Source organism: Gigantopelta aegis, chromosome 10 (assembly GCF_016097555.1).
Source record: "Gigantopelta aegis isolate Gae_Host chromosome 10, Gae_host_genome, whole genome shotgun sequence".
Classification (NCBI taxonomy): domain Eukaryota; kingdom Metazoa; phylum Mollusca; class Gastropoda; order Neomphalida; family Peltospiridae; genus Gigantopelta; species Gigantopelta aegis.
The window spans coordinates 74,146,372-74,164,396 of NC_054708.1; the positions used below are offsets into that span (position 1 = coordinate 74,146,372).

The 18,025-nt window shown below is 39.8% G+C and overlaps 1 protein-coding gene across 1 annotated transcript in view; it reads right to left on the reverse strand.

Annotated features, from left to right (window-relative positions):
- Positions 1-9,374: 9,374 nt before the first annotated feature.
- The window catches only part of LOC121383805 (deleted in malignant brain tumors 1 protein-like), an 85,943-nt gene continuing 77,292 nt past the window's right edge, over positions 9,375-18,025 (reverse strand). Inside the window, exons 42-46 of the mRNA XM_041513903.1 lie at positions 17,393-17,635; positions 15,794-15,985; positions 13,561-13,782; positions 10,998-11,115; positions 9,375-9,489 (exon numbers count right to left, since the gene is read on the reverse strand). Of these exons, the coding sequence (XP_041369837.1) occupies positions 9,375-9,489; positions 10,998-11,115; positions 13,561-13,782; positions 15,794-15,985; positions 17,393-17,635 (890 nt within the window). The remainder of the gene's footprint in view (positions 9,490-10,997; positions 11,116-13,560; positions 13,783-15,793; positions 15,986-17,392; positions 17,636-18,025) is intronic.

An 18,025-nucleotide genomic window follows, 5' to 3' on the forward strand; every position in this document is an offset into this window, starting at 1 on the left:
GTGCAGGGTGTTCGCTTGCCTGGCCTCTGTATCTGGCCGACAGTTGACAATCCAGGACATGCCACGTCTCAGTGAACCGCAGAGAAACAATGCCATCGGCCGACTAGACGCAGGCGAATCCAGAAACGGCCCGTTGCCAGGGCATTCCATGTGTCCCCAAGCACCATCTCCCAGACTGTGGGACCGTTACCAGCAACATGGATCAACACGTGACCTCCCTAGATCCGGTCGACCACGGGTCACTACCCCCGGGCAGGACCGCTACATCCGGGTACGCCACCTTCGGGAACGATTGACTACTGCCACCTCCACAGCCGCAGCAATACCAGGTTTGCGCAGGATATCCGACCAGACCGTACGGAACCGCCTACGTGAGGTAGGAATTCGTGCCAGACGTCCAGTTCGCGGTGTCATCTTAACACCACAACACCGTCGACTCCGACTGCAGTGGTGCCAGATTCATCGACAATGGCCTCAACTGCGATGGAGACAGGTGTGGTTCAGTGACGAGTCCCGATTTCTGCTCCGACGTCATGATGGAAGATGTCGCGTGTATAGGCGTCGTGGTGAACGTTATGCGGCAAACTGCGTGCAGGAAGTGGACAGATTTCGGCGGGGGTAGTGTCATGGTGTGGGCAGCCATCTCACACACTGGCAGAACTGACCTGGTCCACGTGCAGGGCAACCTGAATGCACAGGGCTACATTGACCCATGTCCTCCGCCACACAACATCGTTCCAGTTATGGCCAACGCCAACGCAGTGTTCCAACATGACAACGCCAGGCCTCACACAGCACGTCTCACAACGGCTTTCCTACAGAACAACAACATTAATGTCCTTCCTTGGCCATCGATATCACCGGATTTGAACCCAATTTGAGCATCTATGGGACGAGTTGGACCGACGCCTCCGACAACGACAACCACAGCCCCAGACCCTGCCCGAGCTGGCAGCAGCCTTGCAGGCCGAGTGGGCCCACCATCCCCCGGGACGTCATCCGTACTTCTGGTTGCTTTCAATGGGCATGCGGTGCCAGGCAGTTGTCAACACACAAGGAGGCCACACCCGGTATTGACTCCAGATGACCTTGACCTTGGTGGTGTGTCCTATCACTTACTCACAATGGACTAGAGTGAATTGTGAACAATCCTGCAACATTTGGTAATTATCGGACTCACCATTCAATAATTAAATCAATTCTCCAAATGTTACGACAATGTGGTTTTGCGTTTCTTCTTTTGAAGAGTATATATTCATCTTGTTGTAAAAATACAGACAAGTAAACTGCCTGGCACCGCCTGCCCATTGAAGCAACCAGAGTACGGATGACGTCCCGGGGGATGGTGGCCCACTCGGCCTGCAAGGCTGCTGCCAGCTCGGGCAGGGTCTGGGGCTGTGGTTGTCGCTGTCGGAGGCGTCGGTCCAACTCGTCCCATAGATGCTCAATTGGGTTCAAATCCGGTGATATCGATGGCCAAGGAAGGACATTAATGTTGTTGTTCTGTAGGAAAGCCGTTGTGAGACGTGCTGTGTGAGGCCTGGCGTTGTCATGTTGGAACACTGCGTTGGCGTAGCAATGTAGCCCTGTGCATTCAGGTTGCCCTGCACGTGGACCAGGTCAGTTCTGCCAGTGTGTGAGATGGCTGCCCACACCATGACACTACCCCCGCCGAATCTGTCCACTTCCTGCACGCAGTTTGCCGCATAACGTTCACCACGACGCCTATACACGCGACATCTTCCATCATGACGTCGGAGCAGAAATCGGGACTCGTCACTGAACCACACCTGTCTCCATCGCAGGTGAGGCCATTGTCGATGAATCTGGCACCACTGCAGTCGGAGTCGACGGTGTTGTGGTGTTAAGATGACACCTCGAACTGGACGTTCTGGCACGAATTCCTACCTCACGTAGGCGGTTCCGTACGGTCTGGTCGGATAATCCTGCGCAAACCTGGTATTGCTGCGGCTGTGGACGGTGGGTGGCAGTAGTCAATCGTTCCCGAAGGTGGCGTACCCGGATGTAGCGGTCCTGCCCGGGGGTAGTGACCCGTGGTCGACCGGATCTAGGGAGGTCACGTGTTGATCCATGTTGCTGGTAACGGTCCCACAGTCTGGAGATGGTGCTTGGGGACACATGGAATGCCCTGGCAACGGCCGTTTGGATTCGCCTGCGTCTAGTCGGCCGATGGCATTGTTTCTCTGCGGTTCACTGAGACGTGGCATGTCCTGGATTGTCAACTGTCGGCCAGATACAGAGGCCAGGCAAGCGAACACCCTGCACTTTTATACTGTCGGTGTTCATGTTGCACGTGCAGACAACGCACGTGCAGTGGTGACATGGTTTGCACGTGGCTGCGTTTTTGCGAATATTCACATTTTGGAACTTTATTGTACAGTAGCTGCGTTTTATCGAATGTAACCGTGGGAATGTCTTTGGGACATGCAATGACCTTATATTCACAAAGCATGAACCGGTTGGAAACATAAAATCGGAGTTATAACCCATTTGTACCCTTTTGCGTTTCTTTTTTTGAAGAGTATATATATGACATTCAAGCGTAAATGGGCGTGCAAGGGAAGCTTTAAAACAAGGGACACCTAGCGCCTACAGTGATATTTGTATACACCCACCACCTCCAAACTAAAATGTATTTAAACCAAAGGAGAAAAGATACGACAGACACACCAGCCATAAATTAATAAGTATTGAGTTTAATCCCTACTCTCACTCCAACCCCCCACCCCCCACCCCCACCCAATGTTAACAATTCTGGAAGTCCTTATTACTGACAAAACATTTTTTTTTAAACAGTATTATTTTTTTTTTTAAAAACGTGTACCAAAACCCGATGAGAAAATACATTTGGGGTATAGATTTATCTAATTACGCGAACCACGAAAACGACTGTTTGTTTGATGACGCCACAGCGCACTTGTTTGATCAGCAGGTGTTGGGTGTCGGACACGTGGTGTTTGTGACATGTCAAACAAACCTACTGGCGCTACAGAGATCGACTTAAAGCTAAGGGTTGTTCCATAATTGATCATAATTCTCACGAAACCCGGTGCAGTTTTGTGCGCTTTTTCACAGACAGGACGGCACATGCAACTGCCTTTGATATACAAGATAAATTGATGACAGCAGGCTTAAGCCACATCTTTAGTTCGAGTACCCCAAAACATCAGAATAAAAAAGTTGTAGTTTCAGTCTTGTTATCGGTATTTCGAATGAGCTCTGTGCGATGCTAGTTTTGATTTTGTAAACAAAGTCTTGGAGTGGCAGTCTTCTAAGGGGCAGTCCTCTAAGTGGCAGTACAAGAGGGATGCAATCTCCAGTAAAGGATCTCCTCGGGACTGGCTGTCTTCCTATAGACGAGGCACTAGATAAAGATTCATGAATCAACTGCTATTTTGCCAAATGCCCATTCGAGAGATACGGCTTTGATGACGTATTACGGTTGTGTCGTTCAGATTTATAATATACAGTGCGCACCCACCACCCACCCCCACACGCACTACAGCATATCCCCCCCCCCCCCCACACACACACACACACACTTCACATATTCTTCCTACGGGCCTGAACATTTTAGCAAACCTCGATATTACACACGGTATCTTAAAACTAGATATATGCGGAGTATCACAACATAATTATGTTGAGAGCGGGAAAACTGATGGTTTGAATGGTATTGGAAAAGGTTATTTATTTAATTAAAAAAAAAAACATGTTCGATGTTAGGAATATACAAAGGTTAAAAGTGAAAAAAGGGCTGAATGTGGGATATTTCATATATAAACATACAAATTAATTGATGGTACCATTGCCTGGATATCGCTATACAATCGACGTGACAATTCGCAGGTATGAGAAGTTATTTACAAAATGAGCATCACCAACTAAGAACAACAACAGCGGAGTTAAAGCCGCACACCCTAGTTCCATCAAGCGAAAATAAATTATAATTTGGTTAATCTACAAACCTGTAACACACTTAGTTCACGTTTTTATCAAATGGAGTGAAAAAGCAGGTTTTATATCGATAAATACCATGGGAATCCCCATGTCCTAATTGCTTGAAATAATTTTGAAAGTTAGTATTCTGATGTCACCGGTAGATGTCGCTCGAAGCACAACAATGCCTACGTCACGACAAATTTCACAGACTTGGGGTGCGTTCGTTTCACGTCTCCTGGACATGTTCCAACTGTGCTGTCCTGGTTGTATCCCCTTTCCAGATATCGTAAGACTTAGCAAAATTATTTGTTTTAAGGGTTTGTAACGTTTTGTATTGAGACACTTACTTGTGTGAACTTTATTGTTACTGAAAATGTTCACGAACTGTGAAGAAAAATCTCACAAATTAACAACAACAAATCGGATGCTGATTGCGTGAACCGTGCACGAGAAAACAAACCGAACCAAAATGATAACGGTCACGTGGTATACCAACATCTGTGACGTTTACACAGGAAGATTCCCTCTAAAAATAGATTGGACCTCGCTTGCTTAACGGTTTTTTCTCGACAGCACGTCTTGTGAAAAAATGCACAAAAAAATGCATTTCGTGGTTTTACAAACATCAGGATTACCAAAAAGTAAGTAAAGTGCAATTTTATTTGTGAAAAATGGGGTTTAATAGCGAAAAACAACGGCGTAATGGTTAACAAATAACCGTAACTAGGGTGTGTCCCTTTAATGTTATTACATGATGATTCTGTATCGGCGACGGAAGACGTGTGTAAGGGGGAACGTTTTGTTGACAAAAACGTGTTGCTCCTCAAATCTGAAGATAATACATTGCCCTACACGTCTAGTTCAAAAGCCACTTTATATATATATATATATATATATATATATATATATATATATATATATATATATATATATATATATGTGTGTGTGTGTGTGTGTGTGTGTGTGTGTGTGTGTGTGTGCGTGTGTGGTGTGTGCGTGTGTGTGTGTGTGTGTGTTGGTGCATGCCCATGCATGGTTATTTATAATAAAAAAAAGAGTAATGGAACATCTATATATTACATCACATTTAAAGGATGGATGTGGTCTGTGAGATAGCGTTACATGGAGATAGTAGAAAGCGTTACACAGTGATGAGAGTTTCAAAATTCTCCAAATAGAGCTTGGAATGAATGAATGGATGTTTACGACACCCCACCCCAGCACGAAAAATACATCGGCTATTGGAAATATGGCTTGGTCATCATTTAATAATACAACTCTTTAATTCATATGATAGCAATTGTTGCACCCTAAACAACGAAGGGTTATGACTTTATTTCTCTGAAACGCCTTCAAGGATGTGTTCAAGATGGGGTTTTTTTTTTATAGAATAACTTCACGGTTTCTGGCTTCTATCCCCTTCTTTACACAAGAACCATGTGCTAAAACGTAAACAGCGATCGTTGTCCATCTTAAATGTGCCTATAGTATCTTTCATTCAAGATAAATGTTTTGATCTAAAGAACTTCGATACGCTTGCCTTATTTCACGAGCTCACATGATATACAATTCCCTCATACAGTTTGGCGTGGTACATTAAAGTATTTAAATAAATAAATGAATGAATGTATGTTTAACGACACCCCAGCACAAAAATAGAAATCGGCTATTGGAAAGGAAATGTTTTATTTAACAATGCACTCAACACATTTTATGGCGTCGGTCGGCTATCGGGTGTTAAACAAAGGTACTTACATCAATATTTCATCCAGAAGGAATTCCTGGCATATTGGAACCATGTCCTGGTGGTTGACAATATACTACTCAAAACCTGGTTGCAGGATAAAGGCGTTTTTAAGTATGGCATATATTGTACTTTGAGAATAAAGCATTAATTCAAATAACCTTTTTTTATTCTTTTTTTAATGGAACAAAACTGTAACAAAGATTAGTCTCTCATGTAAATCATCTTCATTAATTAAACATGAATATTCGTAGCCTGTTTTCAATGACACGGAAACACTCAACGGGGCGCAATCAAAGTGATTACATATCACGAACATGCTGTCTGCACTTTATGACCTCGTTTATGGACTGTACGTGCAGTCTGTGAAGTCTTTGTTTAGTTTTGACGTGCAAGTGTTTACCATTCAGATGTTTCACCATTCTCAAATTGGATCATGTCTAGACGTCAGTTAAACATTGTTGGTAGGGGAAGGTCTATTGCGTGGATTGAATATGGTCTTTCTCAGAGACAAGTGGTGTAGTACTGTGGGTATGCCAGTCAGAATCGCTCTCGTTCTGGTAGACCGAAAGCAACATCACGTAATGAAGACAGGTATCTTGAAAGTTGGCATTACGTCAAATGCCAGACTTCTTAGGGACCAACAAAGAGTTAAAACTGGTACACGTCTCTAACCAGACAATCTGGAATCGTCTACAAACCGACAATATTCGAATTCACCGCCAAGCAGTTAGACTACCTCTTCTTCCACGTCATCGAACAGCACATCAAACCTGGCGTAGACGTCACAGACGTTGGATATGTGGTGAATGGCGAAAGGAACATATGAGTCTAGGTTTTCCCTGCAATTCAACGATGTCAGAATACGTGTCATCCTGGTCAGAGATTTGCAGATATGGCGGCGGTACATTGGTGTGAGGTGGCGTTCCTGGGTACTTCTTGACTCCTCTGTACATTATCCTATGGGAATCAGGAATATGGACGGGTGTCTGCAGCGTTTGATACTTTTGTGATATTGGTTCTGGTGCCAAACCCCACCGTGCCAGGGTTGTGACACTTTTCCGCATACAAAATGGTGTTCAACGTATGGATTGGCCAGCATTCTTTCCAGTATCGTCACCTACTGAACATGTCTGGGACGAATTGAGAGACAACCATAGGCAACCTGCAAATGTTCAAGAATTGGGAACATCCGTCGAGGCAGTAGCAAGCTAAACCCCAGCAGCTATTGACCAAACATTATTGCTTTGAATGTAATACTCATCAATATTAACAGACCCTTGACGTTTTTTAAAAGTAGTATACTATGGTCTACCATGGTCTTTAATTCATTGTGTTTTGCAGAGCAGTAGTTACAAATATATTTCTTAATTTTTATATAATTTTGAAAAGAAAACAAAATCTGTTCATATGATATCTCTTGAATCCCGATTTCTACATTCATTTGTATCCTCGTCCGAGTATGTCCATTTCACGTCACTCATTCCCTACAAAATGCTAATTTTGTAAGTAACTTCTAATTCTTGTGACTGGTTCAGTTAATGTATGGGTGTTATTAATTAATTAATTTGTTACGAAATGTCTCAATTATAAACCCATTGCCAGCAAACATGCTCATAAAATGTAACACGTTAACATCTGTTGCTAAACAAGTAATCTTCCCCCGATACCATTCAAAGCCAGGATTGTAATGAAGTGCAAGAAAAGCATTTACCTTAAAACCAATGTTTATAAATTCAGTAAGTACTTATGCTGAAATATGTACAAATATAATCGATTTCCTAACTCTCCACTCAATATGTTGTGGTACTCGGTGAATGTAGTGTTTAAGATACTGGGTTTGCTATTCAATCTGGTTCATAGTGTGAAAACCCGATGTCATCAGAAATGAGTTTAATGACCATGTGTGTAATGGTTGGGAGGGAGGAGACTGGACCTATCTCCAAGCCGTTCCCTGTCCGAACCAATTAGGGGTGGCAGGTGTGGTAAAATAAAATCAAGGGATAATAATTACTAGGGTTTTAACCAGCTAAGGAGAAAGGGCGCTTTTAAACTAATATATATCTGTGTCCAACTGCCCCCTCCTCACCCCCTCCTCGCTGTCTCCTCCATTAGATATGTCTGATCTCTCTTTAAATCTAATGACAAAAGAGGACTGCCACTCTGAAATTAGTTTCCTAAATCAAAACTAACAAAGGACAGAGCTGAATGGAATAAATATAGCAGTGATTATATACACTCTTGAATCATTGTCAAAACAGTGATAACATCAGGTGTTAGCGAAAGGTGAGTGTATCCTGTCCCACCAGTGTCAACCATCTTGGTCACTGCCATATAAATGTTGAATACTCCTCCATTGAGGTAAACCACAAAACAACAGACATTGTTTATAACTCATAAAATAAGTTTTTTTATTCATAAGATAATGCACATTAATTCCATCTATAACACAAATGAATGTCTATTAACGAACAATACAATATTGTGTGATTCATGGGAAAGTCTTGTATCGAAAATGACAGACTGACCTATAGGGATTGGTGAAATAAAACTTTATCTGGGAATCATGTCTTCTCTTGATTGGAATCAGATGAAATGTTATGATCAATCATCAGTTTGCATGGACTGATCAATGATCGATTGATTAATCATTAAAATGTACCCCTGGCACTGATATCAGATTTTTAATGAGTGAAGGTTGGGCATAAAATTAATATAGTTTATAGACATTCATAAACAAGACCCCTCAAGGCAAAATTAATGACTTCATTAAAATTGGAGAGAAGCCCAGGCACCTTAGGTTTTAGTGACCACATTTCTACTCCTTTGGCCAGCATCTAAAAACTTGACTGTACATTATTTTAATTAAAGTATACATATAATTATAAATAACTTGGTGATTTTAATACATGTGTATATGTAAATATAAATTAAATTGAGTATTTTAAATCAAGTTTATGCATTATTATGAATTACATGGAGTATTTGGATACATTTAGAAATATAGGCATAATTATAAATTAAGAAGAGTATTTTAATTCATGTATAAATTATAATAAAATATAAATTAATTATATTAAGCTTTTCAATATATATATATATATGTATATTTGAAAAAATCACATGGCATAATTCAATATGTGTAAATAGTAATAAATGTAGTAAGAGTATATTTTAATTGACAAATAATAAAAATATAATCTTGGTGACACATGTATCTTTGTTAACAGTAATAAATAAATAAAACAATGTTGGTAAATATTATAACCAACAGGTGACACAAGCCACTGCAACAAGACATATGCATTATAATATTTAAACAATCACATGTTGTATTTATAAAGATCTATACTGGTATGTATCTATATTGACAAATCATTAAAAAAGTGTTTTGATATTTTAGAAAAAAAGAAATATATACTTGTAAGGAGGCCAGAAGCCAGTGTTGAGTTGGTGGCTGGTCACCCACCCCACACACCCATGGACTGGATGGTTTATTTTCATTCTGTATTTGGCAAAATCAACTTGCACCTCAGATATTTAGGATATAATTGTATGGAGTGTTTAGATTTTGGGTTCTGTAACCATTAATAATAATAATAATAAAACACCATGTTAAAACACCACGAGTACCTCAAACAGTTTTTAAATCTAAAGTTGATTGGTGTCATATATTAGAGTCATTGCTGTGATGAGACATGGCTGACATGCCATAGGTTGGGTTATCCAATCCTCGGCTGGTGGATTCCATCTCAATGCCTCCAAGTCTCTGTATAGGATATCTGGTGAAATAAAAACCCAGTATTATTCCCAGGAAAAACTGGATACAAAAATAGGCTGACAAAAATTTCCAGGAATTCTTAAATTTGAGTCCAGAGCTTAAAAAATAAATTTAAACCTTTTGGAAGAATTTATATTTTATCCAAATTTAAGACCTGGGGCCTAATTCACAAAGGTTTCTTAGGCTCTGCTAGACAACAAAGCATTCTCTTTGTAAGTCTTTTAGCATTGCACTGCGAGATCGCAAAGTTGTGAGAGTTTAGTCAATTAGGCCCCTGGGTTTAAAAACAAAAGATTTCATTTATTGACATTTAAAAAAAAGAGTAATAACTGTTTATTATTGGTAACATTTATACATGTATTATGTTCTGTGTGTTACATAATGATAATTACATGGGGAGGCCATGCCAAATATTTCATCTGAATTTAACAAGTGACACGTTTTCATTACAAATCATCATTTATATGTGTATAAATAAATGCAATACAAATATACACCATCCCACAGACAGGATAGTACATACCACGGTCAGTTTGGGATTGATCCCCATCGGTGGGCCCATTGGGCTATTTCTCATTCCAGCCAGTGCACCACAACTCATATATCAAAGGCTGTGGTATGTGCTATCTTGTCTGTGGGATGGTATATATGAAAGATCCTTTGCTACTAATGGAAAAATGTAGCGGGTTTCCTCTCTAAGACTATATGTCCAAATTACCAAATGTTTGACATTCATTAGCCAATGATTAATAATCAATGTGCTCTAGTGGTGTCATCAAACAAAACAAACTTCTTTTTTTTTTTTTTTAAATGGAAACTGTCTAAGGCAGACTTTGTGTATATTGGCACATTTCGTCAGTTTAAATTATGCTGCTCTTAACTTTGTTGTGTGTACCAGCCTCAGTGGTGTAGTGGTTAAGCCATTGGACATAAGGCTGGTAGGTACAGAGTTCGCAGCCCAGTACCGGCTCCAGAGCGAGTTTTAACAACTCAATGGGTAAGTGTAAGACCACTACACCCTCTTTTCTCTCACTAACAACTAACCCACTGTCCTGGACAGACAGCCCAGATAGCTGAGGTGTGTGCCCAGGACAGCATGCTTGAATCTTAATTGGATATAAGCATGGAAATAAGTTAAAATGAAATGAATGACTTGTTGTAGTGTAGTAAACTCCAGGTAACCTGAATGACCACTTCAATGCATGAACAGGTGCAGAGGGAGGGTTTCTGGGGTCGAAACCTATCCCTGCTCAATCAAATTTTTTTTTTTCTCAAGTTATTTTCTGGGGGAGTAGCATGTCAACCCATAGGGTTTAAGATGCACATTCATAGCAAGCTGTTGTAGCGCACACCTGTCATGGATGCAGGTGTCGACTTATGTCAGCTCCATGGACCAGGACAGGATGGGAAAGCATGACTCGACCTCCCTTATATACTTCGGTCATCAAGGTCTAGACCCCTCTCTGGTAAAATTCCTGCACACATGCCTGATGAAGTAGTAATACTTACAATTTCCTGTACAACAAGAAGCCTCCAACAACTATCAATGCTATGATGATTGCGCCAACTACAACCCCAGCCACGATGCTGTCAGTGTGGGCTGGCTGAGCACCAGTCCGTGCCATCGCTGCAATACAAGAAACATCATTGTATCCTGTAGTCACCATGTACAGACAAACCTGTGTTAAGCAACCATCAAAGGGCTTTTTAAGCAAACGGCTGTTTAATACAGGTCAGTTTATATACTACCGGTATATTAGATGATATGGAAGTATCAAAATGTGGTCTCTAAACACAGGTGGCTGTTTAATATAGGTCAGTTTATATACTATATTAGATGATATGGAAATATCAAAATGTGGTCTCTAAACACAGGTGGCTGTTTAATATAGGTCAGTTTATATACTATATTAGATGAAATGGAAGTATCAAAATGTGGTCTCTTAACACAGGCGGCTGTTTAATACAGGTCAGTTTATATACTATATTAGATGATATGGAAGTATCAAAATGTCTCTTAACACATATGGAAGTATATACTAAAATGATATGGGTCAAAATGTTAACACAGACGGCTGTTTAATACAGGTCAGTTTATATACTATATTAGATGATATGGAAGTATCAAAATGTGGTCTTTTAACACAGACGGCTGTTTAATACAGGTCAGTTTATATACTATATTAGATGATATGGAAGTATCAAAATGTGGTCTTTTAACACAGACGGCTGTTTAATACAGGTCAGTTTATATACTATATTAGATGATATGGAAGTATCAAAATGTGGTCTCTTAACACAGGTGGCTGCTTAATACAGGTTTGACTGTGCATTGCCAAGATATGACTAGATAAATCATTCATAATTCCTAACTATGTAACTTTTGAACAGAAATGTTTATTTCCATTTATCCTGCAACCACTGTTTCTACTGGCCAATTATGATGACTGATTAAAACAAAGTCATAAAGGTATACTAACAGATTATGATTTCTGGCATCACATGCATAGCTACATTACAAAATTGCCCATTTAACCTCCAGGTCACCATACAATGAAGCTAAAATAACTGAAATAATATCTTTTCCTCTTATTTTTATGGTCTGCGGGATAAAAACAATAACTAGTTACTGACATAGGGTATTGGCTTTATCCTGTTCAGGCCGAATGAGAAATTCTGCTTGACAATCCTCACAGAATTTCCCATTCTTAACTTCACAGGATAAAGCCAGTGGCAGATCTAGGAGGGACCCAGGGACCCAGGACCCCCTTAAAATTTGCAACAGTTATAATTTTATTATATATTGATTTTCATCCCCCCTCCAAACCTCTCCCAAAGTTTGCTTGGCATTCTGCCTCATGTTATTGGGGACCCCCTAAATGGATTTTCTGGATCTACCACTGAAAGCTGATATCCTACATCATTAACTGGTTATTCTCTATATACCGTATTGAAATGAATGATGCAGCACAGTAGTTGCAGGATACAAATGTTTTACTGAGGCTTGTTCCGGATGGCAAGCAACCGCCATCACTTACAAGACTGGTTTTTGTACCCATCGAAAATTTACTGATCAAAACAAATGCTACTTTTTTTTCTTTTTTTTTTTTCATGATTCAATTAATTCAATAAACATACTGTTAAGATAGGCCCAAAATATTCACAAGACATTCATAATTTTTATATAGACACAGAAACTAAATGGATTCAATCTGAAGAATTTTAAATAAAGTAAAGAACAAAAAATTAATAATTGCATTTCTTTTGTTATTCAGTACATGTATTTTCACTCTTAATGTATTTGACCTTCTGACTACTGCAGGCGAGATATTTCACCCAATGTCAAACAAGCCGACACACTGTATACTGCACACAGTAGGTCAGGTCATAGGGTTTTACGTGCACATTCAGAACAAGCTTTTGTAGCGCACGCCTGTCATGGGCACAAGAGCCGGCCTCTGCCGGCTCCTCCGTCCATGACAGGAAAGTGCACACAGTACATTCACTCATTGATATATAATGACAATGAGTCCTAATTACCAAATGTTTGACATCCAATAGCCGATGATTAATTAATCAATGTGTTCCAGTGATGTAGTTAATCAAAAGAAACTTTTAACTTTTTTATTCATATTTCCCACCATTTTGCTCAAAGCACTGACCAGGAAAGATAATAGTTGTACCAACAATGAAAATCACAAAATATTGGGATGTGAAATAGTAGTTTGTTTCCCAAAACAATTCTGGTCAGTGTACACACAGTTATTGGGAATATAATGGCTGTAAATACTGGACATGTAAAAGCATGATTTTTTTTCACTGATCACAAAAATTAGAAAAACCCACGAAAATAATATTTACTGATTTGCATATGAACATTATTTTATGTATTAATAAAATTTTAAGTGAAAATGTGTTCCCCAAAAATGTGGTTTTTGTCAAAAATTTATTCAGTTAAAAGGTTCAGAAGGTTAAAAATACATGTAGTGGAAAATTTTTACTAGCTCACTTTGAAACTAACCTGGCGTGTACATCAGTGGTTTGTACTCTACAACTAAATGTGGTTACTCACAGCCCCCACTGTCTCCTATTTGGCCAGTTCGTAGATTGATGCACGTGATCTGTTCCCCAGACCACGTGCCCGCCTCGGTGCATCGCCGCACCAACGTCCCGCCGACCACCTGGTATGACGAGTCTACACACGACTGCTGACACACCGTCCCAAACGTGTAGGGAGGTTTACAGCCGGCGGTTTGTCCATACTGTGGAGTCTTCAGTGTCGGGCAGGTGATGGCTGAAAACACAGAGAAATAAACCAAATAAATACTGCACAGTCTTCAGTGTTGGGCAGGTGATGGCTGAAAACACAGAGAAATAAACCAAATAAATACTGCACAGTCTTCAGTGTCGGGCAGGTGATGGCTGCAAACCCAGATAAATAAACCAAATAAATACTGCACAGTCTTCAGTGTCGGGCAGGTGATGGCTGCAAACACAGAGAAATAAACCAAATAAATACTGCGGAGACTTCAGTGTCGGGCAGGTGATGGCTGAAAACAGAGAAATAAACCAAATAAATACTGCACAGTCTTCAGTGTCGGGCAGGTGATGGCTGAAAACAGAGAGAAATAAACCAAATAAATACTGTGCAGTCTTCAGTGTCGGGCAGGTGATGGCTGCAAACACAGAGAAATAAACCAAATAAATACTGCACAGTCTTCAGTGTCGGGCAGGTGATGGCTGCAAACACAGAGAAATAAACCAAATAAATACTGCACAGTCTTCAGTGTCGGGCAGGTGATGGCTGCAAACACAGAGAAAATCAGTGAGCAGGGCCATATCTAGCATTTTATTAATAATGTAAGATTGTTAATTCTCCATATTTAATCATGTATTATATAACATAGCAGAAGACACATTTAATTTTGTAATAGGATACATTACAAGATGGGGTCTTGAATTTTGTAATAGGACACAATCAGTGTTTGTATTTGGCAATAGGACACAATGTTACAAAATGGGGTGTCAGTAATTTGCAACAGGACAATGTCACAAGATGGGGGTTCTTGTATTTTTGCACCATGACAATGTTACAAGATAGGGATGTTCATAATTTGCCACAGGACAATGTTACAAGATGGGGATGTTCATAATTTGCACCATGACAATGTTACAAGATGGGGATGTTCATAATTTGCACCATGACAATGTTACAATATGGGGATGTTCATAATTTGCAACAGGACAATGTTACAAGATGGGGGTGCTCGTAATTTGCCACAGGACAATGTTACAAGATGGGGATGTTCATAATTTGCACCATGACAATGTTACAATATGGGGATGTTCATAATTTGCAACAGGACAATGTTACAAGATGGGGATGTTCATAATTTGGACCATGACAATGTTACAAGATGGGGATGTTCATAATTTGGACCATGACAATGTTACAAGATGGGGATGTTCATAATTTGGACCATGACAATGTTACAAGATGGGGATGTTCATAATTTGGACCATGACAATGTTACAAGATGGGGATGTTCATAATTTGCACCATGACAATGTTACAAGATGGGGATGTTCATAATTTGCACCATGACAATGTTACAATATGGGGATGTTCATAATTTGCACCATGACAATGTTACAATATGGGGATGTTCATAATTTGCAACATGACAATGTTACAATATGGGGATGTTCATAATTTGCAACAGACAATGTTACAAGATGGGGATGTTCATAATTTGCACCATGACAATGTTACAAGATGGGGATGTTCATAATTTGCACCAGGACAATGTTACAAGATGGGGGTGCTCGTAATTTGCCACAGGACAATGTTACAAGATGGGGATGTTCATAATTTGCACCATGACAATGTTACAAGATGGGGGGTGCTCGTAATTTGCCACCGGACAATGTTACAAGATGGGGGTGTTCATAATTTGCCACAGGACAATGTTACAAGGTAGGGGTGCTCGTAATTTGCCACAGGACAATGTTACAAGATAGGGGTGCTTGTAATTTGCCACAGGACAATGTTACAAGGTAGGGGTGCTTGTATTTTGCAAAAGGACAATGTTACAAGGTAGGGGTGCTTGTATTTTGCAAAAGGACAATGTTACAAGGTAGGGGTGCTTGTATTTTGCCACAGGACAATGTTACAAGGTAGGGGTGCTTGTATTTTGCCACAGGACAATGTTACAAGGTAGGGGTGCTTGTATTTTGCAAAAGGAGATAATGTTACATGATGAAGATGAAACCCAGTTTAATTGCTTAACGTCATTTCTACTCACCTTGACATGCTACATTAACGTTTGTCCATGCAGCTAACCCAGTTCCACTTAATTCACATGTGATTGGCTGTTGATTGGACAGTCTGTAGCCTTGGTTACAAATGATCCGACAGGTGGCGCCAAAGAAGTTATTGCAGTTTCCAGATGCAATGATCCCATTAGCTGGAGCTTGAAAGTTGGGACATTTCAGCACTGAAAAATTAATAACCCAATAAGAACTGATTGGTAAAATGTAGTTGATTACTCGGAATAAATAGGTGCATACAAAAAGGATTTTGCTTCTTTCAGATTTTAACTTCCAACCTGTTCTGTCTAGATATTAACAATTAAATAACAATCTGGGGTAAACAAGATGGGGATATGATGCAATGCTTTAGAAAAATGATTGAGGAGGGGGTGTTTGTCAATAGTTATGTATGTCACTGACAACACCAAAGAATGGGACGACTCACTGTAAGGAGTTGAGAGGTTATTTATTCTGGTAGTGGCTCAAGTTACAACAAAACATCAAACCGTGGAAAAACAACACACCCCGTTCAAGAAACCAGGTGACCGATACCTGTAACTTGACCATTAAACCATTGACCCACGAACTCCTCTCCGACAATTCCGTCAACGACCCAACAACCACGCCGAATTATGCTAGACTAAAATGACAGCGAAAGCAAACAACACGTGTCGTTTAGCCCAAGTTGCACGTGCAATTGCTGTTTGGAATTTATAGTGCTTGGCAGACAAGTAATACATCTAATATCGCAGGAGATTTTGACAAACATATATTTACAAAAACTAGATACATTAAAAATAAAACCTCCTGCTACATATTCATAAATTAAATACAGGCAGTCCTGGTTATTTTTTTGACAGGTACCCTACTGGGCTCCATAAATCTCCTAAATTCAAGGTCCATAACTCTGTCAAACATAGATAAATTCCATTTTTTTAAAACAGTTATGGCCCTTGAATAAATTCCCATGAAAGTCGAAATTGATCTGGTGAAAAATGATGTCAAAAATGGATAAATCCACATGAAACTCGCACCTTATCAAAAACTCTACATGATAAACTGATGCACAAAATTTAAAAAAAATCCAGAAAACTCTATTTGGGACAGACAGACAAGGACTGAGAGGTTATTGGTACAGACAGGTAGATTAGTAGATATCTATATAAATTATTATCAGTAATTTATAAAAACATCCAGGCCCATATTTTAGAAGCTATCTTAGAGCGATATCGTAAAACCATCGTAAGCTATGATGTCAATATGGTGTTTGCTGTAGTGATGTCATATCCTATGATAGTTTTATGATATCGTAGTGCTAAGATAGCTTCAAAAATCTATAGCCTGGATACTAATCTATAGTTCGTACCATCATCTTACAAACAAACAAAAATAAAAGAGTAAATAATTTCATTTTAGTTTGATGTAAGAATTAAGAAAAGTAAAAGTGTTTTGGAAATAACAAAAAAGTACTATTATTGTGTGCAATTTAGAAAACAATCGGCTCAGAAATAAATCACTTGCAGTAAATTCCATAGAACGTGAAAAACGACGTTCTCTGTGGGACAGACTATAGTATAGTATTATAAAGTTACCTTTGACTGTAATCTTAAAGGAACACGTGGTTATCAACCCGGAGACATCAGTCGCAGTGATCGTAACACCATACTGTCCTTCCGCCAGGTTCGCCGGCGACCGCATGTTCTGTACGATGGTCACCTTCTGTCCAGTGTTGTCCACTGGTTGAGGGTTATTCCACGTGATGGTGGCCAGAGACTGACCGCGAGGAGCGGTCACTGAGATATCCTGTGGGCAGGTCAGAGTTGGAGCCTGGTTGTCTGAAAGTGTATAAAGGTGAAGTCTCTGGTATATTTTTATAAAAAAAATGGGTTTTTTAATTTTAGTTTATTTTCATCCTTATTTCCAATTAAGGTTCAAGTATGCTATCCTGGGCACACACCTCAGCTATCTAAACTGGTTAGTGGTCAATGAGAGAGAATGAATGAATGAATGAATGCTTAACATTCCGACCTAAAAAGGACGGTTAAAACTTGCTTTGAATGGAAATCGGTACCGAGATGAGAACCCAGTACCTACCAGCCTTAAGGCTGATGACTTAAACACTATGCCACTGAGGTTTGTATTTAGTCAACTAGAACAGATCATCCACAGAATGGCCTCCATGGTGTAGTGGTTAAGCCATCGATCAGACTTAAGGTTGGTAGGTA